The following is a 25,712-nucleotide window of genomic DNA, read 5'->3' as shown; positions in this document are numbered from 1 at the left end:
CAGACAGGTTTTTCGCTCTCACACTCCATAAAGATTTGTTCATATTTCATAGAAATGTATTTACACTCCATAGAAAAATGTGTTTTTGGTTTATTGTTAAAGATACTCAATAAGAGAAATTGTTATTTGTCATAATCCTATTCTTATTATTTTCGAGACATAATTAGTCTCGAAGGGGGGAAATATGTGGTGTCTAAGCAATTTATGACTTTGCTAACGTTTGCAAATGGTATCTTAGAGGATGTTGATTCAGCTTAGGGAAGCATCTGGAGAGCAGTTCTATAGGGGCACCCTAAAACAGAGGAAGTCTGTTGTGTGGAGTCATGGGATTGGTCTGTAGGGGAAACCATCCATATCATGTTAAAGATTATAAATACTTGGTTGGGACAAAGGAGGACAGAACACCATATTATATTGGGTCCGTTGTTCTCCAGATGCCTGCAGATGTCTGTAAATTTACGCTGAAATCTTTTGAAATAATAAACCTTTATAATCAAAGTACAGTGTAAGCGGACTCCTTGTTCTCACAGCATAATTAGCATCATTATTTAGATACCACATACCAGAGACGGTAATGTGAAGAACAACATGACCTGCACCAAAGTCAGATTAGGATATAGGCCAAGGACTAGATAAAGTGTATTTTTACTACTACTTTTTGCTACTACTTTCACCACTTTTCATCTTGAAATCATTGGTTGTTTACTACACTGTGAATCCTTAAAGAGATTAGTGGGGCTAACATGCTGACCACACCGCTAGCGTTACATCTGCGAGCGTTGCAATATAAATGTACACATACATGTTATTCAATCATTTCATCCACACTGCTCGCGCGCGTCTGCATTGCTAGGCACTAAAATAGAACTTGGTTCTATTTGTGACACTTGACACGCTGCAAGTCCCGCCTCTCCCATCTCCTCATTGGTCTTTAGGAGCATATACCCACGTGGGTGACTGAAAGATGAACTGAGGTCCACACTCCAGTCCAGTTGGTGGTGGTAATGCACCTTAAAGTTGGTTGCCAACCGCCATATAAAGTCAAAAGAAGAAGAAGAAGCCTGAAGGAGGAGAGATTACTAGAAACAAACTCGGTTTACCGTTTTATCTGTGGATTAATTGTCAGAGTTGAGGACCTTGTGCATTTCAGGTAAAATAACAACCCAATGTTTATATCCCAGGACAAATTAGCTAGCAACAGCAAGCTAAATTGTCAAACATGTTGAATGCTTTTCGACCTGTCCTCAAATTAATATAGTTGGTTCAGTGTTCGTTTTGATATTTCAACCTGCATGTCCTGGTCGCGTCTGGTGTGGGTGGACAAAATCAACATGCGCGTGATGGCGCATGCGGACACACGCCCGGTCTAGTCAGCATGTAAGGCTTAAGAGGGTGTGAACAATGCTGAATGGGTGTAGAGAAAGAAGAGCTCGCCAGTAGGTGTACCAAAACATTCACGGGCCATTTTCTCAAAAGTGGGGTTTGTGAACCTTAAAAGCAGGATGACTTTCCCATTGATATACCATTTTCTAGCTCTACTTTAATCCAATGTAAAAAACACAATTTCAAATTTTGCTACATTGGACCCAATCCAGGTGGTGGGTCACATTTTGAAGTACACAATGTTCTTCTTCACAATTGGCTGATCACTCCTGATGAACCGGTTGGATATGACTCCAACAGGGTCACCAGGAGGGATCAGCCAAAGAAGTTGGAAGTCCCACCCAGTTGACTACATTAAAATGGTGGAAGCGTCAATGGCGCTGCCCATGCTAATACAGCCTTTTGTCCACTAGAGGCCTCTATCATTCTCTATGGACGAGAGACTTCGTAGCTGTCACATTACTAGGGAAATAATTACTTCCACGTAATGGTAGAGATCATCTTTGATCACATAATCACACAGCCTGGATGTTTTGTGTAACAGACACAAGAAGACCTGCCTGTAAAAGGAAATATTTATGGTTTGAGAAGATTTTATTGGAATAGCTAGCTAGCCACCTTGCTGGCTACTTTGGATGACATTTTGCAAGGATGCTACTACGGTGGATACGGCAACAGCTGGTAAGCAAAGTCTCCTTGCTAACTAACTAACTAGCTAGCAATATCCGATAGCAAGTGTACTTTGCTATTGAGAAAGGCGTTGATGCACATGAAACAATATGATTTAGATAGCTAGTTGAGTTAAGAATCCTACCAACTGGCTGCCTGTGTAAGGTAAGTTCGCAGCTGTCACTGAGCTAGCTAGCTTGTTTGTTTACCAAACATTAGCATGGCTAGCAGCTAGCTACTGCATAAATCCAACCAGGGCTCACTTATCAATTATAACGTTACTCAAACTTATCTTATATAGTAAGTTGGCTGTTCTGTTATACACGATGAGCTAAGCTGTTGGCCAGTAATACAGTTATACTAAAAACTAACTAACTAACTAGCCAGCTAGCTATAATTGGCTACATTTGAGTAATTTAGCAGACGTTCTTATCGAGAGTTAGTTAGCTACTTACAATTAGTGTATTCATCTTAAAGTGGAACTGACAGCGTTTTAACAACATGAACTCTTATTAAAATCTGTTAATGTACACCCCCAGCCCAGGAAGAATGACACTTTTTTGTGTGCATTTTCTGACAAGCGAGCACTTGGATATGGTCATTCATAAATTCATAGAATGTTTGGGAATGACAGAGTAAGGTATTTGTGACAATTAATAGACACCAGTGGAAGCTGGTGACATGAAAAGATTAGGAGGATGGGAGACCCACGGTATAGGTGCGGACCACACAGAGACGACAAAGCGTGTTTTTTTTATTTTTTATTTTTTACCTAAAGCATTAAAAAATATATTTATATTACAAGAATGGGGAATGAGAGGGCTACTTACAGTGTTGGGAAGGGATCACAGCAGTGCCATGATAGGTTTGGGCAGCAAGTTCCTCAATGAAGTTAAACTCAGACATCTCAGAATTCATAAAGTCATACACAGACTGCGCATCTCGCCCACTTGACACATTAAAGTAGCCCAAGAAACGTTCCTGAGTAAAGCCCTGATCATCCACAGACTGACAACTGCGAGCAGACTGGTGGCACCATAGGTCCCAGAGTGGTGGGGCAATTTTTCCCCCCTGGGGCCCAGAGTTTTTCCTTATCTAATAACCTAACCAGGAAAACTCCGGACCCTATAGGGTATGACAATGATTAATCAGTTGTAAAAAGGTTTTATACAGGCTATGATGGGACCAGTTTTTCTAATCAGGTCACATGGTTTAAAAAAACTCATGAAAAAACTCCTGGCCCTGGGGAAGATGAAAACCCTGTAAAAATGCAGCAACCATATACTTGTTCATATTAATTACAGTGTATTCGGAAAGTATTCAGACCCCCTGACTTTTTCCACATTTTGTTACGTTTTCCCTCATCCATCTACACACAATACCCCGTAATGACAAAGTGAAAACAGGTTTGTAGAAATGTGTGCAAATTTATCAAAAATAAAAAGCAGAAATACCTTATTTACATAAGTATTCAGGCCCTTTGCTATGAGACTTGAAATTGAGCTCAGGTGCATCCTATTTCCATTCATCATCCTTGATGTTTCTACAACTTGATTGGAGTCCACCTGTGGTAAATTCAATTGATTGGACATGATTTGGAAAGGCACACACCTGTCTATACACGGTCCCACAGTTGACAGTGCATGTCGGAGCAAAAACCAAGCCATGAGGTCGAAATAATTGTCCGTAGAGCTCCGAGACAGGATTGTGTCGAGGCACAGATCTGGGGAAGGTTACCAAAACATATCTGCAGCATTGAAGGTCCCCAAGAACACAGTGGCCTCCATCATTCTTAAATGGAAGAAGTTTGGAACCACCAATACTCTTTCTAGAGCTGGTCGCCCAGCCAAACTGAGCAATCGGGGGAGAAGGGCCTTGGTCAGGGAGGTGACCAAGAACCCGATAGTCACTCTGACAGAGCTCCAGAATTCAGGCCTTTATGGTAGAGTGGCCAGACGGAAGCCACTCCTCAGTAAAAGGTACATGACAGCCCGCTTGGAGTTTGCCAAAAGGCACCTAAAGGACTCTCAGACCATGAGAAACAAGATTTTCTGGTCTGATGAAACCAAGATTGAACTCTTTGGCCTGAATGCCAAGTGTCACGTCTGGAGGAAACCTTGGCACCATCCCTACGGTGAAGCATGGTGGTGGCAGCATCATGCTGTGGGGATGTTTTTCAGTGGCAGGGACTGGGAGACTAGTCAGGATCGAGGGAAAGATGAACGGAGCAAAGTACAGAGGGATCCTTGACAAAAACCTGCTCAGGACCACAGACTGGGGCGAAGGTTCACCTTCCAACAGGACAACGACAGTAAGCACACAGCCAAGACAACGCAGGAGTGGCTTCGGAACAAGTTCCTGAATGTCATTGAGTGGCCCAGCCAGAGGCCAGACTTCAACCCGACCAAACATCTCTGGAGAGACCTGAAAATAGCTGTGCAACGACACTCCCCATCCAACTTGACAGAGCTTGATAGGATCTGCAGTGAAGAATGGGAGAAACTCCCCAAATACAGGTGTGCCAAGCTTGTAGCGTCATACCCAAGAAGACTTGAGGCTGTAACCGCTGCCAAAGGTGCTTCAACAAAGTACTGAGGAAAGGTTCTGAATACTTATGTAAATGTGATATTTTATTATTTTTTATAAATTAGCAAAAAAATCTAAACCTGTTTTCGCTTCGTCATTATGGGGTATTGTGTGTAGATTGAGGGGAAAAAAACAATTTAATCAATTTTAGAATAAGGTTTGAATACTTTCCGAATGCACTGTATATTTAGGCTAGACTAACGGGGGTTTCATCTACACAGACACAGAGACAACCGATGGACAATAGAACTCACAGGGCTGAACTTGCTTTATGCAGGCCTATGCAACTGTAGGTCTAATAAAACATTTACTCAATAGTGATGACAGACTGTTGATTGATTTAATTTCAGTTAATAGTTTTGGATTGAAAAGGTATAGGCAGCCCAAATTTGAATATAAACCAAATTTTTTCACATTCACATTTTCTCCTGACAAACAAATGGACTATAAATACATAACGTTACCAATTTGTTTACGCTGGCCAAATGGACAGGGCGCATAGGCTGTATGCAGCTGCTATTATTAGTAGCCTACAGTTGATCAGAGTGAAAAATCGTCTCGTTTTCATCCCATACAGCATGTCAGATCTCTAATGTTTAGGTGTAGCCTAGGCTGCTGCAACATTTATGTAAAGAGTTTTTGCTTGTCTGTCCGAAGTGATTGTGTTATCACCTTTGCTAAATAAATACCGGAGGAAAGTGGAAAGCCTACTTGAGCGTGCGTGGAAAATGTGGTGCGTCAACCTCTTTTTTAATCTAACTTTTTAATGGAAGTGATCAAATCATTCTGAAATGATTTCGACATCGTAGAGAAGAGAGTAGGAACTTCCATATGCTCACAAAGTAAAGCATCGTAATGTGCAATTACCTCTGCAAGCTCCTTGTTGTTGCCCTTTTTAGCTGAACTTTCCCTCATCTTGCCCCTAAGTAAAAGCTAACTCTTTCCGATAAGAAGCTTGTGACCCTTACCTTCTCGTTGTGTTGCGCAGTTTTAACATGCAGACCTTCGTCCATTACATACATGATCGATGCTGCTGTTTCCAAGAAGTTTGAATCTGATGTGGGCAATGAAAGGGGTTCTTCAACAAAAATCCACTACTTTGTTGTTAGCATTAGCGAGCCATTCTGGCTGAGAAAACTGCACTCTGGTAGCTAGCTAACGTTAGCTAGCTACTTGCTACTAAAGAGGAAGGCAAATTGAAATAAATTGCACTAACTCCACACAAAAATAAAGTTCTAAAACCAAGAAAAACAATATATAATCTACCTCCGTCTCCTGTAGTTGAAATAAACTATTTTGAATTGAATAATATCCTAAAAATGCTCAACTATCACTTTTCACTCTCAATCTCTATTTATTGTCACCAACTCACCAAGCTTCTCAACACACAGAACCCCCATAATGCTCTGTGGCACAACCCCAATACACCACCCTAGGTTTGTTCTCTGATCCAAATCCTATGATTGGATGGACAACATGTCAGTTCATATTGCAAAAGCTTTGATTGGTTGGATGACGTCCTCTGGTACTGGTCATAATTACCATGTAGGTCTATGGAAGGGGGTAAGGCCTATTAGCCTCCTGGGTTTTGTATTGAAGTCAATGTAGCCATAGGAGGACGGGAAATAGCTGTCCTCCGGCTAAACCATGGTTCTAGCCTAGAGCGCTGCTTTCAGAACTACTAGCTAAAAAGTATACAAAAGTACTGGAGAATCTCTTATATTGCCTAGTTAGACCATTAATTAGGCAAGACAAACATATTTTCATGATTTCACTAATATCATAAAAATCTATAAATAATAGCACCTTTTTGTGCTCATTAAGTATTACCAGGGGTGTAATCAAATCATTACTCCAAACAGTTGCAAAATGTTCTGTTGTGCAACAGAAACAAGTGTTTCTATTGGACAGGTGCCAGCAAACCAGGAAGGACCTACCTGAATCTGTCCAATAGAAACGCTAGTTTTGCTTGCAAAACAGAACATTTTGCTTCTCTTTGGAGTAATGATTACACCCCTGATTTAAAGGGTAGGTTGCATAAACATAACCACATGTAACATATGGATCAAAAGTCCCAATGCAAAGTTACACCTTTTCTATTTTTCAAGTTATTACATAAAAACGATCATAATGCCTAAGTCATGTCGGAAAATGTTTTTTTCCGGGATGTGATGTAATATGGAGGACCCGGCAAGCCAGCCTATTCCCTATAATGTAAACTTAAACAGAAATAACTTTAAATGTAGAACTTCAACTAAACCACATTTTTTGCACTCATGACTGGTTTCAATAAAAGTTTCAGGCAACTTATAAGCAAATACTTTATGAATTTGTTTTAAATCAGCTTGCAAGGTTGCTAGCCAACTAGCCTGCTAACATTAGCCTGCTAACGTTAGCCCTACCAGCCTGCTAAAGTTATGTTAGCACTGCGTGAGTCAGCCAGTTGCTATCAACACCTACCTTACAGCTACATTAAAGTAAACCAACGTTTTGGAAATACATAACGCCATCTAACAGTTCTAAAATAATGTTACTAGTATATAAAATAATTTTACTGGTATATGCAGTTATTTTAGCCTGCTAGCTAGCCTAGCCAGTAGTGCTGAGCGATTAGTGCTTTTTGAGGTCGGTTCGGTTTTGGTTAGATACTTTTTTTTAAATCACGGTTTTCGGTTTCGATAAAAAAATGTAAATATGAAATAATGACGTTACAATGATTTTAGAGCTTTTTCATGGACATTCCAAAGCCAAAAATAGTGTACATTCAATTGCCAAAACATTGAAAATATTCCAATGTCTCTGTCAGGTCCACATTGGGTAGACAATAGAAAATTACTATGAAATAGTACAATATTTCAGTTGTGTATATTACTTAGTTTATATTTGATGACTATTATTTTTCATTCCTTAACGTAATAATCTCTTATCTGTTCAGGCAGTAACAGTCAGCCAGTCAGGCCATCTAACGTTATGTGGTCCCCATACTGTACTGTCTTTAGTCATCCTATTTAGCTAGCCTGCCGTATGCTGCATACAGTGAGGGGAAAATAGTATTTGATCCCCTGCTGATTTTGTACGTTTGCCCACTGACAAAGAAATGATCAGTCTATAATTTTAATGGTAGGTTTATTTGAACAGTGAGAGACAGAATAACAACAAAAAAAATCCAGAAAAACGCATGTCGAAAATGTTATCAATTGATTTGCATTTTAATGAGGGAAATAAGTATTTGACCCCCTCTCAATCAGAAAGATTTCTGGCTCCCAGGTGTCTTTTATACAGGTAACGAGCTGAGATTAGGAGCACACTCTTAAAGGGAGTGCTCCTAATCTCAGTTTGTTACCTGTATAAAAGACACCTGTCCACAGAAGCAATCAATCAATCAGATTCCAAACTCTCCACCATGGCCAAGACCAAAGAGCTCTCCAAGGACGTCAGGGACCAGATTGTAGACCTACACAAGGCTGGAATGGGCTACAAGACCATCGCCAAGCAGCTTGGTGAGAAGGTGACAACAGTTGGTGCGATTATTCGCAAATGGAAGAAACACAAAAGAACTGTCAATCTCCCTCGGCCTGGGGCTCCATGCAAGATCTCACCTCGTGGAGTTGCAATGATCATGAGAACGGTGAGGAATCAGCCCAGAACTACACGGGAGGATCTTGTCAATGATCTCAAGGCAGCTGGGACCATAGTCACCAAGAAAACAATTGGTAACACACTACGCCGTGAAGGACTGAAATCCTGCAGCGCCCGCAAGGTCCCCCTGCTCAAAAAAGCACATATACAGGGCTGTCTGAAGTTTGCCAATGAACATCTGAATGATTCAGAGGAGAACTGGGTGAAAGTGTTGTGGTCAGATAAGACCAAAATCGAGCTCTTTGGCATCAACTCAACTCGCCGCGTTTGGAGGAGGAAGAATACTGCCTATTACCCCAAGAACACCATCCCCACCGTCAAACATGGAGGTGGAAACATTATGCTTTGGGGGTGTTTTTCTGCTAAGGGGACAGGACAACTTCACTGCATCAAAGGTACGATGGACGGGGCCATGTACAATAAAATCTTGGGTGAGAACCTCCTTCCCTCAGCCAGGGCATTGAAAATGGGTCATGGATGGGTATTCCAGCATGACAATGACCCAAAACACACGGCCAAGGCAACAAAGGAGTGGCTCAAGAAGAAGCACATTAAGGTCCTGGAGTGGCCTAGCCAGTCTCCAGACCTTAATCCCATAGAAAATCTGTGGAGGGAGCTGAAGGTTCGAGTTGCCAAACGTCAGCCTCGAAACCTTAATGACTTGGAGAAGATCTGCAAAGAGGAGTGGAACAAAATCCCTCCTGAGATGTGTGCAAACCTGGTGGCCAACTACAACAAACGTCTGACCTCTGTGATTGCCAACAAAGGTTTTGCCACCAAGTACTAAGTCATGTTTTGCAGAGGGGTCAAATACTTATTTCCCTCATTAAAATGCATATCAATTTATAACATTTTTGACATGCGTTTTTCTGGATTTTTTTGTTGTCATTCTGTCTCTCACTGTTCAAATAAACCTACTATTAAAATTATAGACTGATCATGTCTTTGTCAGTGGGCAAACGTACAAAATCAGCAGGGGATCAAATACTTTTTTCCCTCACTGTATAAAGATAACTTTATTCCATTACTCAACAATATAAAAGCAGATCTAATTAAATAGAACTATCTTCCCATGAATCTTACATGTAGAATAAACCTCTTCAGAATGGCATGGCTCCCAAAGTTTTTGTATTCATTTTCGGTAATACCAATTACCCCAGCGAAGACATTCTTTAAAAAAACTCTGTCATAAGACTTAATATGGGCAAATAAAATTCATAGAGTAAGAAGGAAAGTTTCACATCTTCCTGAATCTGAGGGTAGTTTTAACCTTCCAGACTTTGAATTGTATCAACTCGCTACCCGAGGCTTTTACTTGGGACATATAGTTAAATGCACTAAAGAGGAACAATGGGTACATATTGAAGATATGCATGCTCATCCCCAGAATATTTTTACGTGTATATTTTCAATGGATAAAGCTAAGAACATTAACAACTTCATAGTTAAAAACACTTTAACAATATGGAAGAAAATTAAATCTATTCTACAAGAATCAATATCACTCCCTAAAAACACAACCCTATGGAACAATCCTTGGATAGCTTTTCAGAATTCACAGATAAATTGGTCCACATGGAAAACTAAAGGCATAGAAACCGTAAATGACCTGGTAACAGGAAATAAATGTATTTCCATGACATAATTAAAAAGCAATATTTTCAAATACGTGCAACTTAAAAGTTACATATCACAACATTTCGATTTGAAATATTTTCGACATCAGAGCACCCTTGAGGGAGTCTTATTTAAGTCAGAAAATGATTTTAATATGATAGGTAAGATATACAAAACCTTGCAGAGAGCCTATCCAACTGACATCAATTTGAACCAAGACTTCAAAAGAACTAATGTTGGCACAAGATGGATGGCATGTTGGAGCATAACTAACGAAATTACAGTTAACGAAAATGTACGCTTAATCCAGTATAAACTAATGCTACTGTTTATTATCTATCCTGTTATCTAGTCCCTTTACCCCTACCTAAAGTATATGTACCGTACATAGCTACTTCAATTACCTTGTACCCCTGCACATTGACCCGGTACTGGTAATCCTGTATATAGCCATGTTACTTTTACTCAATATTGTTATTCACTGTGTATTTATTCCTTGTGTCACTATTTTATTTATTTATTTGATATCTTATCTTAACTCTGCATTGTTGGAAAAGGACCCATAAGTAAGCATTTCACTGTTAGGCTACACCTGTTGCTTAAGAAGCATGTGACAAATGCAATTTGAATTGATTTGATTTGAAATTAGCCTATTCAAGTCAATGACACTTCTCTCGTGGGCTGGTCAATAACTTCCTTATTGTAGGGAACTGAATAAAAATTCAAAAATTCTAATCCTAGAATGCTATAGGCTATCCGTATCTTAAAATACATTTCTGTACGCAATTTTCAAAAGAGTCAATTAATCTGGGCCACATGATGGGGAATAATAATGACGACAGTGTGTGTGTGTGTCCATTGCTCATGAGTAGTGAGAATGAGTGGGCCACGTCACTGAGGCCAGACATCAACACATGCATTCAATTACTGTCACAGCCCGCCCTCCTCAATGGGCTTTTGTGTTTGCACAACACTCTCACACACCGCTCTCCCATGGGCTTTTGTGTTTGCACAACACTCTCACACACCGCTCTCCCCATCTTGGCCATGTTTACTGCACCCAGGCAAAATCTCTCATCTAATGATCTGCCTGTTCTGCTAACCCCCGAGCACATTCAAAAGCACAGTCTTAGTCCTCCTTGGTGATCAAACATCATCGGTGGTCACTAGTTTGAATCATAGGCTATATGTACTGTATGTGCTGCTGTGGGGAATGTCAGAGTGGATGAGCCGAAAATGTTACAAAGAGTACAGTTATATTTTCAACAGGCAGGCATTTTGACAGAGTTCTTGGGAAATTCTTGTGTAACCAGTATCAGTGTCAATATGGCTGTCTGGGCCAGGGAATGAGTGAATCATCAACACAGCTAATTCATTGATAGACATCTGCATACAGTAACTCCTTGTTCTGAGAATTATTTTCTATTGTTTGGTTTGGCCTTCTACCTTTCTGACAAACTACTACATACTTGGACGAAATTGCTTTTGTCACCTGGTCTGATGTGCCCCTCCTACGCCAATAACTGTCAAGTTATTTCATGCTCTAACAAAGCCTACAACTCCCATGTCCTGAGGGAAATCCAGAGCCCAGCTACATGGAGTGAGGAGCTGTAATAAATCAAAACAGGGTAAATCCATTTGAATTCAATCACTTTTTGACAGCACTCATTCTCACTACTCATGAGCAATGGACACACACACACTGTCGTCATTATTAATCCCCATCATGTGGCCCAGATTAATTGACTCTTTTGAAAATTGCGTACAGAAATGTATTTTAAGATACGGATAGCCTATCACTACTCATTTAGACTAGGATTAGAATTCTAGAATTTGTCTTCAGTTCCCTGCAATAAGGAAGTTATTGACCAGCCCACGAGAGAAGTGTCAAACCTGGTGGCCAACTACAAGAAACGTCTGACCTCTGATTGCCAACAAGGGTTTTGCCACCAAGTACGAAGTCATGTTTTGCAGAGGGGTCAAATACTTATTTCCCTCATTTAAAATGCTAATCAATTTATAACATTTTTGACATGCATTTTTCTGGATTTTTTTGTTGTTATTCTGTCTCTCACTGTTCAAATAAACCTACCATTAAAATTATAGACTGATCATGTCTTTTGTTAGTGGGCAAACGTACAAAATCAGCTTTTTTCCCTCACTGTACGGTACATATACTGAAGGTAGGGTTAAAGGGACTAGATAACAGGATAGATAGACAGTAGCAGCAGCGGATGTAGTGAGTGTTTGTGGCATCTGTGTGTGTGTGTGTGGATGTATGTAGTGTGTGTTGGGATGTGAGTGTGTGGGTAGAGTCCAGTGTGTGTGCAAGAGAGTTAGTGCAAAAAAGGGTCAGTGCAGGTAGTCCAGGTAGCCATTTGATTAGCTATTTAGCAGTCTTCTTTAGTTGTCTTAAAAGCTGTTCAGGGTCCTGTTGGTTCCAGACTTGGTGCACAGGTACCGCTTGCTGTGCGGTAGCAGAGCGGTAGCATGGCTTGGGTGGCTGGAGTCTTTGACAATTTCTTGGGCCTCCCTCTGACACCGCCTGGTGTAGAGGTCTTGGATGGCAGGGAGCTCGGCCCCAGTGATGTACTGGTCCGTACTCACCACACCCTGTAGCGCCTTGTGGTCGGGTACCTTGCAGTTGATGCAGCCAGTCAAGATGCTCTCAATGATTTAGCTGTAGAATTATGCTAATTCAGTCAAATATATTTTGTTCAGTACAGTGCTTGGTCACTGGCTACAGACTATAATCAGGCTATAATCTAGCCTGTGTGTTTCTGACAGATAATCAGAGTGCAAAGTAGTGTTTGTATTCAAGATGTCTTAAATATAGACTTATAGACACAGTGCTCTTCAAAAAGCATTGGGCTGTCATTTTCCTGCCAGGCAGTCTCTAGGTAAAAGTTGTCCATATTGGTTCTGAGTGAGTGGTTGAAGTTTGACCTCCTCTCTCTCTCCTCCAGGGCTTTGACCCTCCCCATCAAAGTGACACCAGAACGGTTTACATCGCAAACCGTTTCCCTCAACATGGCCATTATGTCCCTCAGCGGTTTGCAGACAACAGAATCATATCATCCAAGGTAAGGCAGAGGTGTTGAATCCCTAGCTTTTGAGTCAAAAGCATCAACAAATGTTCAAGTTACTCAACCACTTTATTTCAGTGTCAAACAACTCACACTCTGACGTTCCTGTTCTCCCCTCCCCCGTCTTTAGTACACCGTTTGGAATTTTGTTCCCAAGAATCTGTTTGAACAGTTCAGAAGAATAGCCAATTTTTATTTTCTCATCATATTCCTGGTCCAGGTAAGGGCTTGCCTCAGCACCCAGTCTACCAATTTCTAACTGTTGCTGGCCAATGCGTGACATGACTCAGTTCTATTCAGTGGGCAGTGACCAATAATTGCTGTGTGCTCTTGAGCATACTGTGCCTGGAGGTCCCTAGCAGCTAACCTTCAGTATGCATCAGGCTACACAGAGGCCACACTTTTTGGTTTCTTCAGATATTCTGAAGATTCTGTGGCTGCTACTGTGTCCAATCCTACATTTGTTACTTCGTTATACTTATTCATGATGCATTTTCTGCAATAAAGATGGCATCAGCTTATGAATGGCCAGTGTGTTTTCAGGTTATATGAGGAAACCACATTATTGCCAGCTGTTGTCTCCTTTGACATTATCTCTTTATTTTCCAGCTAATGATAGATACCCCCACTTCCCCTGTCACCAGTGGACTTCCTCTGTTCTTTGTCATCACAGTAACTGCCATCAAACAGGTGAGAGTATTAACATATTTTAATTCCTCTTTTTTTCTTCAACATCAACTGTAGATCGAGCAAATTAAATATGGCTGCTTATCATACACACTTTGTCTAGATGTCAGAATGTCTAGATGGTTTAATCTCATCCCTTCTTTCCTTCCCTCCCCCCACCACTCAGGGCTATGAGGACTGGCTGAGGCACAAGGCGGACAACGAGGTGAACGGGGCGCCTGTGTTTGTGGTACGCAGTGGCAGCCTTGTGCAGACACGCTCAAAGAACATCCGAGTGAGTCACAACACTGTCATAATGAGTCCTGCCTTGTACAGCACACCGTCCTAACACTTGGCAAACCATACACCCACACACAGATGTCACACAAATGGTTATATTTCATGTACCTTCCACCTTTGGCTGGTGCTTTGTACTACTGTGTTAAAGATTTGTCAGTAAACCAATTGGCCAGGCCAGGAATGTGAAACCAAGGTACCACCCACAGACAAGTCTCAGTCGCTACGTTCTTTGCCTAAATGTTGGTTATCTACTCACCAGGTAGTTATTGAATAAGAGGATTTGTTCCCAATTAACAAATGTTAGCCAGATGTAGCTAGCCAACTATACACATCGGTCCCTAATTCAAATGTTTAATATGCAAGTGCATCGGCCCGCGGATCCCAAACCGATCCAAATGTAGCATGCATCGGTCAGAAAATCAATTAAAACTTTACGAATCACCGGTTCACACATTATTTGTTTTCTACCTCATATTTTGTGACAACTGATGTGTCCTCTCTCCTTCAGTGTTGAACTGCATGTAACTGTGTTGACAGTAATTGATCTACAAGTAATGTAAAAAAATGTAAAATTAAATGTGCATGTCGAACAACCCCAGGCAATATCAGTGGCCTAGTCAAACTGTGCCCAGCTTTACGTGCTTACCAACGCGAGGTACATCTGCCTTCCGTGATATTAGGCTTTATTAATTGAGTGACAACCTTTGTAATTTTCTAGGTTATTGTTATCAATGCACTGTTGAAAATTGTGTTTTACCAGAATAAAAGTAAGCTACCGGAGACACAACTCATCTGGGTATACCTGCTGAACGGTGCTTACAAACATCAGCAATAGTTTTTGCTTTATACAATCAATGTATATGGTCATTTTTAGATATACAGGGTAAAGTTGATAATTTCATAATGAGGACACCAGTCACTTTTGCGAGGCACACTGCATGGCCGAAGCAAGAGGAGAAGATCACACCATAAAAACCTCCAAATGGTCAAGACCATTCGATTTTGAGATGGGGGGTGTAATCCAAAATTGTGCTATATATTCATTGGCTATGTCATAGCTATTTTGTAAACGGTAAATATTCATACATTACTAGCTAAAACACTTAATCTGCAAAAATGACAAGTTAATTAGTGGGTGATGGTGGTTTCAGAACCAAAGTGGGGGTACAAAGAACATAGGCTACATTGCCTCCCGTAATCTGATAGTGGTAGTGGGGTGGTAGATGCCTAGTCTATCTTCAGCTCAGGTGCCTACATAGTGCATACAACATAGACGTACATAATTTATACACACACACACACACACACACAGAGAGAAGTCGGCTCAGACAGATCCAGATCATGAGTTCCATCAGCAGCAGATTTTAATTTAGAATGGAAAATGAATGTGTTTATGCAACAAATGTAAGTGAATCGAATCGTATCTCATCGAATCGAATCGCATCGCATCGCATCGATTCGTTCTCTAATCAAACTGAATCACACTGAATTGTTTCAAACTAAAACGTATCGTTCCTGTATCGTATCAGAGCCCATGTATTCAGATATGTATTGAATCGTCTTGAAAGGGAAAGATTAGCACTCATCTTTCATTTACTTTGATAATACATTTTGAAGGTAAAATAAATCATACATTAAACTGCCAGAAGATTCCAGAAGTGTATTCAAGTGCTGTTTTAGTTTGTTGTTTAACAGTTCTGCAGATGGAATGCATCAGTTTTCACATAGCAAAAACTGGGCTATTTTTAAAACAGTGCATGGTGGCATTCACTATTGAACTACACTGTCCTTGTCTTCAGAAAATATTGGATTCTGAGGTCGTGGATATCATGGGGGAGGTTTGCTCCTCATTCATCTGTTGTGACGTGTCTTTCTGTGCTGTCTGCTCAGGTGGGGGACATAGTCCGGGTGGCCAAAGATGAGACATTCCCAGTGGACCTGGTCCTCTTATCATCGGACCGAGCTGAGGGAACGTGTCACATCACCACCACCAGCCTGGACGGAGAGACTAATCTAAAGGTTGAGCTTTTAATCTTCCGTCCCCGCTCTCACTTTCTTTCTCTCTGAGCCCTAAAAGGATTAGCGTTCCCCTCTCACAGAGGGAGGAAAAACTGCTCATTTCATGGCCCGTCTCCATCCTTTCATTTCCATGACCTACTACTTATGCAGTCTGTCGAGAGATCGTGTTTTTGCCAGAGGCAATATCTAATTATCTGCTTCTAATCAAAATGCTTCTGCCATATAACAGTTTACTTATTTATCTCTTTTTTCTTTAAAAAAATTGGTCATATCATTAAAGTACCAGAGAGCCCACTCTGGAAATGTGACGTGTTTGAAGAGTATATTGTCACAAACAGAAGATATATATTTTTTGGGACAACTGCAATGTATTCTTTCTTGTGCAATCTCAGGAGTGCAGCCTCTCTGTCAGCTTTCTGTGCCAGCTACTTGTCTTTTATGGCTGTTTGTGTTGCAGTAATGACATTAGAATCCAATGGGGGATGGACTAGCTTTCTCACTGAGGGGGTTAGAGCAACGAAAGGTTGCACATGGGTAAAGGCGTCGGCATGCTTCGGTTCGGCTGGTGCCTAGCCGAACTCGGCTAGGTGAACCGAACGAGTGTGCTCGCATACTCCCTTAAAAGACCTTCGCTTGAAAAACAAGAAAAAATAGTCAATAGTACTGTTAGTCCATCTTGACACGCTGTAGTGAGTCCCTGCCACAAAATAGTCTGAATTAATCTAAGATAACTCAATAAATCTGTCATTAATTTTGATATTTTTGCAGAGGACATCATAGTCGTGCAATTTCTACATCTAACACAATATTTTTTGGTACAGAATTTCTCAAGTGCAAAAATTTGCATGAAAACGATTCGATAACAAACACTTAATTGAAGAATCCCTACTGTTGACCAATCACCGACAAAGGGCCGTAGACTTCGGTACCGACTTCGGATTGCCTCGAAAAAAAAATTGTGTGTACGAACAACCGAAAACATCACAGAATGTCGTCATAATATATGTTTCGGCTGGGAAGCATGCGGACGGATGCCTTTAGCCACCAGATTGGATTTTGTCCCTCAAGCATTCATGGAATGATTCAGTTCAATTATAAATGGAAACCTAACAAGCCTCGTGGCTCACTGTCTCATTGTAAATGTTTTATTTATATTCTATAAAATTGCTATCTTCGTCCCTCTCCATGAACATATCCCTACTCTCTCTGTGGTCTTGTAGACTCATTACTCTGTGCCAGAGACATTGTTGTCTCAGTCGGTGTCCAGGCTAGAGGCCCTACATGCTGTGGTGGAGTGTCAGCAGCCAGATGCAGATCTGTATAGGTACGGTACAGTCACAGCTACAGTCCAGAACATAACACCATGCTCTTACTGGCCAGTCAGAATGCTGCGCTCTCCTTTCACTGTCCCCATAACTGAACAGGACCATTTATTATTTTTCAAATTTCTACAGGCCAGAATGGAGGTATTTTTAGGGTTTGTTGGTGTTGCAGTTTGTCTGTTACTCTGTAACTCTTCCCACTCAGAAGAAATGTCTCTTCTTTCAGGTTTGTTGGGCGAATAACGGTAACACAACAAGAAGAAGAGATTGTAAGGTGAGATTGCAAAATTTGCCAATTCTAGTTTATTGGATTTTTATCTGAGTTGCATGGATGGAATGGCACATTGTTTCCATTTGCTGGTGAAATAAAAGTTATTATGTTGTATCATTCTTAAATTTGTCCCTGCTTCATTAGACCCCTTGGACCTGAAAACCTGCTGCTTCGAGGAGCAAGATTGAAAAATACCAAAGAAATTTTTGGTAAATGGCTTCTTGCTCTCACTGTTGTCATCATATTGTTTTCTGTCCTCAGTTATGCTCTGTTGTCCCTAGTTGCCCAGTTGGTTGTTGTCTATTCAGGGTTCAGTAAAGATCCACTCTTGATTTGCAGGTGTGGCAGTTTACACTGGGATGGAGTCCAAGATGGCCCTGAACTACAAGTGCAAATCCCAGAAGCGCTCTGCAGTGGAGAAGTGAGCATTAGGACATTCTGCACCTCTACAGCAACACTGAACACTTCTGAGTTTCCTCTTCTCAGATTTCAGGTTCAGCTTTACAGTATGTACTGTACATCTCAGACAGTGTGTATCTTTGGGTGTGTTTCTTTCAGGTCCATGAACACCTTTCTACTCATCTACCTGGGCATCCTGCTGTTTGAGGCCATCCTCAGCACCATCCTGAAGTACGCCTGGCAGGCTGAGAAGAAGTGGGACGAGCCCTTCTACAACCAGCAGACAGAGCAGGAGAGAAACAGTAGCCAGGTCAGTCACTGTCTGAGACACTTTATTCACATTGGTAAATCACTCTCTTAAACAGATTATCTTAGATTTCATAGGATTCTTGGATACTTTATTTGCAAAATGTTTGTTGTTTTTGGGGATAATGCAGTGAAGGTGGGAAGATGTTTTCACTAGGGCGGTGACGGTCATGGAATTTTGGATGATGGTAATTGGCCAGCCAAATGACTATGGTCACTGTAATAACCGTTCGAATAGCAAAGATATAATAATAATGATAATTTAAGACACACATTTTCTCCTCCGCTCCTGACTGCATGTGCTGCTATAGAAATATAATGAATAGAACGGGTGTCCCCATTCAAGTAATTTATGGCATAATAGGGGGACTGGTGCCATTGCGAGGAGCAAAGCAGGAAGTAGAAGCAGGAATTAAAAGCAGAACCTGTACCCATAAATATGTGCTGTGATTTGTTGATAAAAAAAAAAAAGTGATGTAATTGTTTTATCAAGGCATATCAAAGTAATTCGCTTATAAATCAACTTCTTTTAGACCAAATTGGAGGACTGCGGTATCAGGTTACATATCCACAGTCATTGGAGGCTCGGGAGTCCCCACTTTATGCTCATTCACTGATCGGAATGTCAGATCGGAACGGTACATCACAGGCACACAAACCAAATAGCGCTGCAAAGCTGAGAGTCTACTGCAGCGATAGGAAGTAGTCCCATCGTTCTACAACAAACACACATCGATTTACACTGAGTACACAAAACATTAAGAACACCTGCTCTTTCCATGGCATAGACTGACCCGGTGAATCCAGGTGAAAGCTATGATCCCTTATTGATGTCACTTGTTAAATCCACTTCAATCAGTGTAGATGAAGGGGAGGAGAAAGGTTAAAGAAGGATTTTTAAGCCTTGAGACAATTGAGACATGGATTATATATGTGTGCCATTCAGAGGGTGAATGGGCAAGACAAAATATTTAAGTTCCTTTGAACGGGGTATAGTAGTAGGTGCCAGGCACACCGGTTTGTGTCAAGAACTGCAATGCTGCTGGGTTTTTTACGCTCAACATTTTCCTGTGTGTATCAAGAATGGTCCACCACCCAAAGGACATCCAGCCAACTTGACACAACTGTGGGAATCATTGGAGTCAACATGGGCCAGCATTCCTCTGGAACACTTTCGACACCTTTTAGAGTACATACCCCGACGAAATGAGGCTGTTCTGAGGGCAAAAAGGGGGATTTGAGCAGTGCACCAGGAAATTAGTTGGAGTTTCCCTGAACAGTAGTTATATAAACAATTAATACAATAATAAGGCAGCTGAAATCTTATAGCATGTAAATTGTTAAGTTGATTGTGAGTACAGTGCATTCGGAAAGTATTCAGACCTCTTGACTTTTCCACATTTTGTTACGTTACAGCCTAATTCTAAAATGGATGAAATGGTTTTTTCCCCTCATCAATCTACACACAATACCCCATAATGACAAAGCAAATTTATTCAAAATAAAAAATTGAAATATTACATTTACATAAGTATTCAGAGCCTTTACTCAGTACTTTGTTGAAGCACCTTTGGCAGCGATTACAGCCTCGAGTCTTCTCGGGTATGAACCTACAAGCCAGTCTGAGGTCCTGAGCGCTCTGTGAGAAAGATTTTTTAGTGGACTATAAGATAAAACTGAGTTAATCACGAACATATAGTTAGAATTCTCTGTTGTTATGCAATAACTTAATTGGGTCATTTCACTGTGTGTGTGTGTGTGAAGTGGGGATCTGACCTAGGGTCAAATTGCTCTCTCTTACCTAATCCATGGCTGTCTTACCTTATCAGAGACTGAAACCAGACTGTTGCCTAATGCATCTCTCCTCAGTGAACCTGTCATGTCCAACAATCAATCTCCAGGTCAAGCTCGGGAGAGCTGGAGTTGAACAGAGTTTAAACTAAACATGAGTGTTTTTGCAAGATAAGGGATTGATTGATTGTAGCCGCCATCATAGACAAAGGAAGTGGGCAGAGCGATAGAGAACGGGAAACTGAAGAAGGAGGGGTTTTGAGCTAGAAGGGAAGAGAATGGGACTATATAGATGGGGAGCAGAGTGAGAGAAGGGGGGCTACTCTGCAGACCAGCCTGACTTTGTTGAATTGTAATAAAGTCAATCTTGATTCTACAAAAACTCTGGAAGAACTTAGATTTTTAATAAAGGATAGTGATTATTTTCCACATCATCTGGAGCAGGTTTTCATCAAGGATCTTTCCCTAGATCATCTTTCCCTAGATCCTGACTAGTCTCCCAGTCCCTGCCACTGAAAAACATCCCCAAAGCATGATGCTGCCACAACCACGTTTCACCGTAGGGATGGTGCCAGGTTTCCTCCAGATGTGATGCTTGGCATTCAGGCCAAAGAGTTCAATCTTGGTTTCATCAGACCAGAGAATCTTGTTTCTCATGGTCTGAGAGTCCTTTAAGTGCCTTTTGGCAAACTCCAAGCGGGCCTTTTACTGAGAAGTGGCTTCCGTCTGGCCACTCTACCATAAAGACCTGATTGGTGGAGTGCTGCAGAGATGGTTGTCCTTCTGGAAGGTTCTCCCATCTCCACAGAGGAACTCTGGAGCTCTGTCAGAGTGACCATTGGTCACCTCCCTGACCAAGGCTCTTCTCCTCCAATTGCTCAGTTTGGCCGGGCGGCCAGCTCTAGGAAGAGTCTTGGTGGTTCCAAACTTCTTCCATTTAAGAATGATGGATGCTGCTGTGTTCTTGGGGACCTTCAATGCTGCAGACATTTTCGGGTACCCTTCCCCAGATCTGTGCCTTAACACAATCCTGTCTCGGAGCTCTACGGACAATTCCTTCGACCTCATGGCTTGGTTTTTGCTCTGACATGCACTGTCAACTGTGGGACCTTATATAGACAGGTATGTGCCTTTCCAAATCATGTCCAATCAGTTGAATTTACCACAGGTGGACTCCAATCAAGTTGTAGAAACATCTCAAGGATGAGCAATGGAAACAGGATGCATCTGAGCTCAATTTGGAATATCATAGCAAAGGATATGAATACTTATGTAAATAAGGTATTTCTGTTTTTTATTTTTAATACAAAAAAATCTAAAAACCTTACTTCGCTTTGTCATTATGGGGTATTGTGTGTAGATTAATGAGGAAAAACATTAATTTAATCAATTTTAGAATAAGGCTGTAACGTAACAAAATATGGAAAAGGTCAGAGGTCTGAATACTTTCCGAATGCACAGCATATGTAGATTTATATTTTTAAAGTTCATAGCATATGACATTTGAAGATAAAATCTACAATGTACAATTTTTCATACTATTTACTTTAGCAGTGCATACTAGTGCAAAAAGTGCATACAAATCATAGATAAATAAAAAATACAAAAAATATTAGCTTTCTAACAGTATAAGGTATTACTAGGTACTGTTCGTGGCCCTCCACTTAACATTAGAGTTCAACATTAACATAATTCTATACAACTCTATTGTATCTTTATTTTATTTATTTTTAAAGATCAGCTTTAATATTGCAGATTGTCACTTCCATCAATGTAATTGTCTGCATCACTTCCAATCCCCCATATCTTTTTTTCTCGCAAATATACAGTTGAAGTCGGAAGTTTACATACACCTTAGCCAAATACATTTAAACTCACATTTTCACAATTCCTGACATTTAATCCTAGTAAAAATTCCCTGTCTTACGTCAGTTAGGATCACAACTTTATTTTAAGAATGTAATATGTCAGAATAATAGTAGAGAGAATGATATATTTCAGCTTTTATTTCTTTCATCACATTTCCATTGGGTCAGAAGTTTACATATACTCAATTTGTATTTGGTAGCATTGCCTTTACATTTTTTTACTTGGGTCAAACGTTTCGGGTAACCTTCCACAAGCTTCCCACAATAAGTTGGGTGAATTTTGGCCCATTCCTCCTGACAGAGCTGGTGTAACTGAGTCAGGTTTGTAGGCCTCCTTGCTCGCACACGCTTTTTCAGTTCTGCCCACAAATTGTATATAGGATTGAGGTCAGGGCTTTGTGATTGCCACTCCAATACCTTGACTTTGTTGTCCTTAAGCCATTTTGCCACAACTTTGGAAGTATGCTTGGGGTTATTGGCCATTTGGAAGACCCATTTGCGACCAAGCTTTAACTTCCTGACTGATGTCTTGAGATGTTGCTTCAATATATCCACATAATTTTCCTTCTTCATGATGCCATCTATTTTGTGAAGTGCACCAGTCCCTCCTGCAGCAAAGCACCCCCACAGCATGATGCTGCCACCCCGTGCTTCACGGTTGGGATGGTGTTATTCGGCTTGCAAGCATCCGCCTTTTTCCTCCAAACATAACGATGGTCATTATGGCCAAACAGTTCTATTTTTGTTTCATCAGACCAGAGGACATTTATACAAAAAATACGATCTTTGTCCCATGTGCAGTTGCAAACTGTAGTCTGGCTTTTTCATGGCGTTTCAGGTTATGTCGATATAGAACTCGTTTTACTGTTGATATAGATACTTTTGTACCTGTTTCCTCCAGCATCTTCACAAGGTCCTTTGCTGTTGTTCTGGGATTGATTTGCACTTTTCGCATCAAAGTACGTTCATCTCTAGGAGACAGAACGTGTCTCCTTCCTGAGCGGTATGACAGCTGCGTGGTCCCATGGTGTTTATACTTGCATACTATTGTTTGTACAGATGAACGTGGTAACTTCAGGCGTTTGGAAATTGCTCCCAAGGATGAACCAGACTTGTGGAGGTCTACAATTCTTTTTCTGAGGTCTTGGCTGATTTCTTTTGATTTTCCCATGATGTCAAGCAAAGAGGCACTGAGTTTGAAGGTAGGCCTTGAAATACATCCACAGGTACACCTCCAATTGACTCAAATGATGTCAATTAGCCTATCAGAAGCTTCTAAAGCCATGACATCATGGCTAGGCCACTCCAGGACCTTAATGTACTTCTTCTTGAGCCACTCCATTGTTGCTTTGGCTGTGTGTTTTGGGTCATTGTCATGCTGGAATACCCATCCACGACCCATTTTCAATGCCCTGGCTGAGGGAAGGAGGTTCTCACCCAAGATTTGACGGTACATGGCCCTGTCCATCGTCCCTTTGATGCAGTGAAGTTGTCCTGTCCCCTTAGCAGAAAAACACCCCCAAAGCATAATGTTTCCACCTGCATGTTTGACGGTGGGGATGGTGTTCTTGGGGTCATAGGCAGCATTCCTCCTCCTCCAAACACGGCGAGTTGAGTTGATGCCAAAGAGCTCGATTTTGGTCTCATCTGACCACAACACTTTCACCCAGTTCTCCTCTGAATCATTCAGATGTTCATTGGCAAACTTCAGACGGGCCTGTATATGTGCTTTCTTGAGCAGGGGGACCTTGCGGGCACTGCAGGATTTCAGTCCTTCATGGCGTAGTGTGTTACCAATTTTTTTCTTGGTGACTATTTTCCCAGCTGCCTTGAGATCATTGACAAGATCCTCCCGTGTAGTTCTGGGCTGATTCCTCACCGTTCTCATGATCATTGCAACTCCACGAGGTGAGATCTTGCATGGAGCCCCAGGCCGAGGGAGATTGACAGTTCTTTTGTGTTTCTTCCATTTGCGAATAATCGCACCAACTGTTGTCACCTTCTCACCAAGCTGCTTGGCGATGGTCTTTTAGCCCATTCCAGCCTTATGTAGTTCTACAATCTTGTCCCTGACATCCTTGGAGAGCTCTTTGGTCTTGGCCATGGTGGAGAGTTTGGAATCTGATTGATTGCTTCTGTGGACAGGTGTCTTTTATACAGGTAGCAAGATGAGATTAGGAGCACTCCCTTTAAGAGTGTGCTCCTAATCTCAGCTTGTTACCTGTATAAAAGACACCTGGGAGCCAGAAATCTTTCTGATTGAGAGGGGGTCAAATACTTATTTCCCTCATTAAAATTCAAAAAAAATTATAACATTTTTGACATGCGTTTTTCTGGATTTTGTTGTTATTCAGTCTCTCACTGTTCAAATAAACCTACCATTAAAATTATAGACTGATCATTTCTTTGTCATTGGGCAAACTTACAAAATCAGCAGGGGATCAAATACTTTTTTCCCTCTCTGTACTTAGCATTCGAGAGCTGACTGATCTCATAAGTTTTTGTAGTGCAAAAATAAATGAAGGATCCAGCTATGGTGGTAATTTGTGTTATGTCTGACTACAGAAGTATTGCTTGTCCATGTGCTAGCTAACAGCAACAAGCCCAGACGAGCTAGCTAAACGTGGTGTAAGCATCCAGCAGTGATCAGCTGGTGGTTGCGTAGTAATGGCGTCACCAGCCCGAACTTTAATCGCTGTCCGGGGTTTCCCTCGACCCAGCTCGAATTTGAGAATTCCATTCGAGCCAGCTCGAATTTGGCCCTAATTTTAAGTGCCAGAGGAAACGGGGTTTAACTGGCCTCCAATACTCCACCCGCTAAAACCTCCCCCATCCCAAGTTGGGTTGTCATCCCAGTGACTGTCTGACCACCCCTATACACATGGATCCTAGGGCCTTTGAGAGCTAGGGGCCCATCCTTTAAAAAAGAGCACCTGGTGCCACCTACAGTACAGAACCAGATTCGCAGCCAACAGCATTTCTAATGCCTTCACCTCAGTTGTAATGCATCTAGTTATTTAAAAAAGATATATATTACAAAATCTTGCATATCTTTAATTCATTCCCACAATTGACTAATAAGTGCGTAATAATATAAGCACTTCTACGAAGGATCGTTACCTATAACAAGGACTGGCAGTAGAAAATCTAAAATATTTGTCAATAGATGTGGGATGCATACACTGATTCACCCTACCCCTTCCACACAAACACTTCTGCCCCTCTCTCCCCTTCCACCCATAGATCAACTCCACCCACACACACAACCACAAGCTCAGATGTTCAACAGTTGTTTCATCCCGAGCCCAACTCAAGAGAAGACTTGATGTGTGAATGGATATACAGTTTGGCTGATTGAGAAGGCATGCCAAATTGGAATGGGAAGATTTGATTAACCAATATCTAGTCCTAGCAGGGCAACAATAATATGCCTCTTCTCAGATTGTCCATTCTCCCGCCCCATGGGTTACTGCAGCCAGTGTTGCCAGCACTGCCACTACCTGGGTGGGGGTACTCCACCGGAATTCCCACCGGCTAGGTATGAGGTCGTCAAGGTTCTCATAAGCAGCTTTGAGAAAATCCTTGTATATTATGCTCACCCATCCAGGAGCTTTGGCTTTTGGACGAACCCTGCAAGACATGCTCAGATTCTTGAGGGGGCGGTGCTGCTTTAGTGGGTCTTTGACCGCGTTCACATTTCTGTCTTGGCTGCGTAGGCTACTTGCAGTAGGCCTATAAAACGGATAAGGACTTCTCCTTGGTGGGTGGGTCGCTCAGGTGGGTGTCGAGG

At 41.4% G+C, this 25,712-nt stretch overlaps 1 protein-coding gene across 1 annotated transcript in view; it reads left to right on the top strand.

Annotated features, from left to right (window-relative positions):
- The first annotated feature begins 1,814 nt into the window (after positions 1–1,814).
- LOC311148884 (phospholipid-transporting ATPase IF-like) overlaps positions 1,815–25,712 on the top strand; it is a 50,079-nt gene continuing 26,181 nt past the window's right edge. Inside the window, exons 1-11 of the mRNA XM_084185896.1 lie at positions 1,815–2,064; positions 12,861–12,977; positions 13,111–13,200; positions 13,590–13,670; positions 13,834–13,941; positions 15,837–15,965; positions 17,186–17,289; positions 17,514–17,561; positions 17,703–17,767; positions 17,898–17,979; positions 18,117–18,267. Of these exons, the coding sequence (XP_084042022.1) occupies positions 2,035–2,064; positions 12,861–12,977; positions 13,111–13,200; positions 13,590–13,670; positions 13,834–13,941; positions 15,837–15,965; positions 17,186–17,289; positions 17,514–17,561; positions 17,703–17,767; positions 17,898–17,979; positions 18,117–18,267 (1,005 nt within the window). The 5' untranslated portion in view covers positions 1,815–2,034. The remainder of the gene's footprint in view (positions 2,065–12,860; positions 12,978–13,110; positions 13,201–13,589; positions 13,671–13,833; positions 13,942–15,836; positions 15,966–17,185; positions 17,290–17,513; positions 17,562–17,702; positions 17,768–17,897; positions 17,980–18,116; positions 18,268–25,712) is intronic.

Source organism: Coregonus lavaretus (genome assembly GCF_964263955.1).
Source record: "Coregonus lavaretus genome assembly, chromosome: 21".
Lineage (NCBI taxonomy): Eukaryota > Metazoa > Chordata > Actinopteri > Salmoniformes > Salmonidae > Coregonus > Coregonus lavaretus.
The sequence above is the reverse complement of the archived record's forward strand: the minus strand, read 5'-3'. Positions and strand labels throughout refer to the sequence as shown.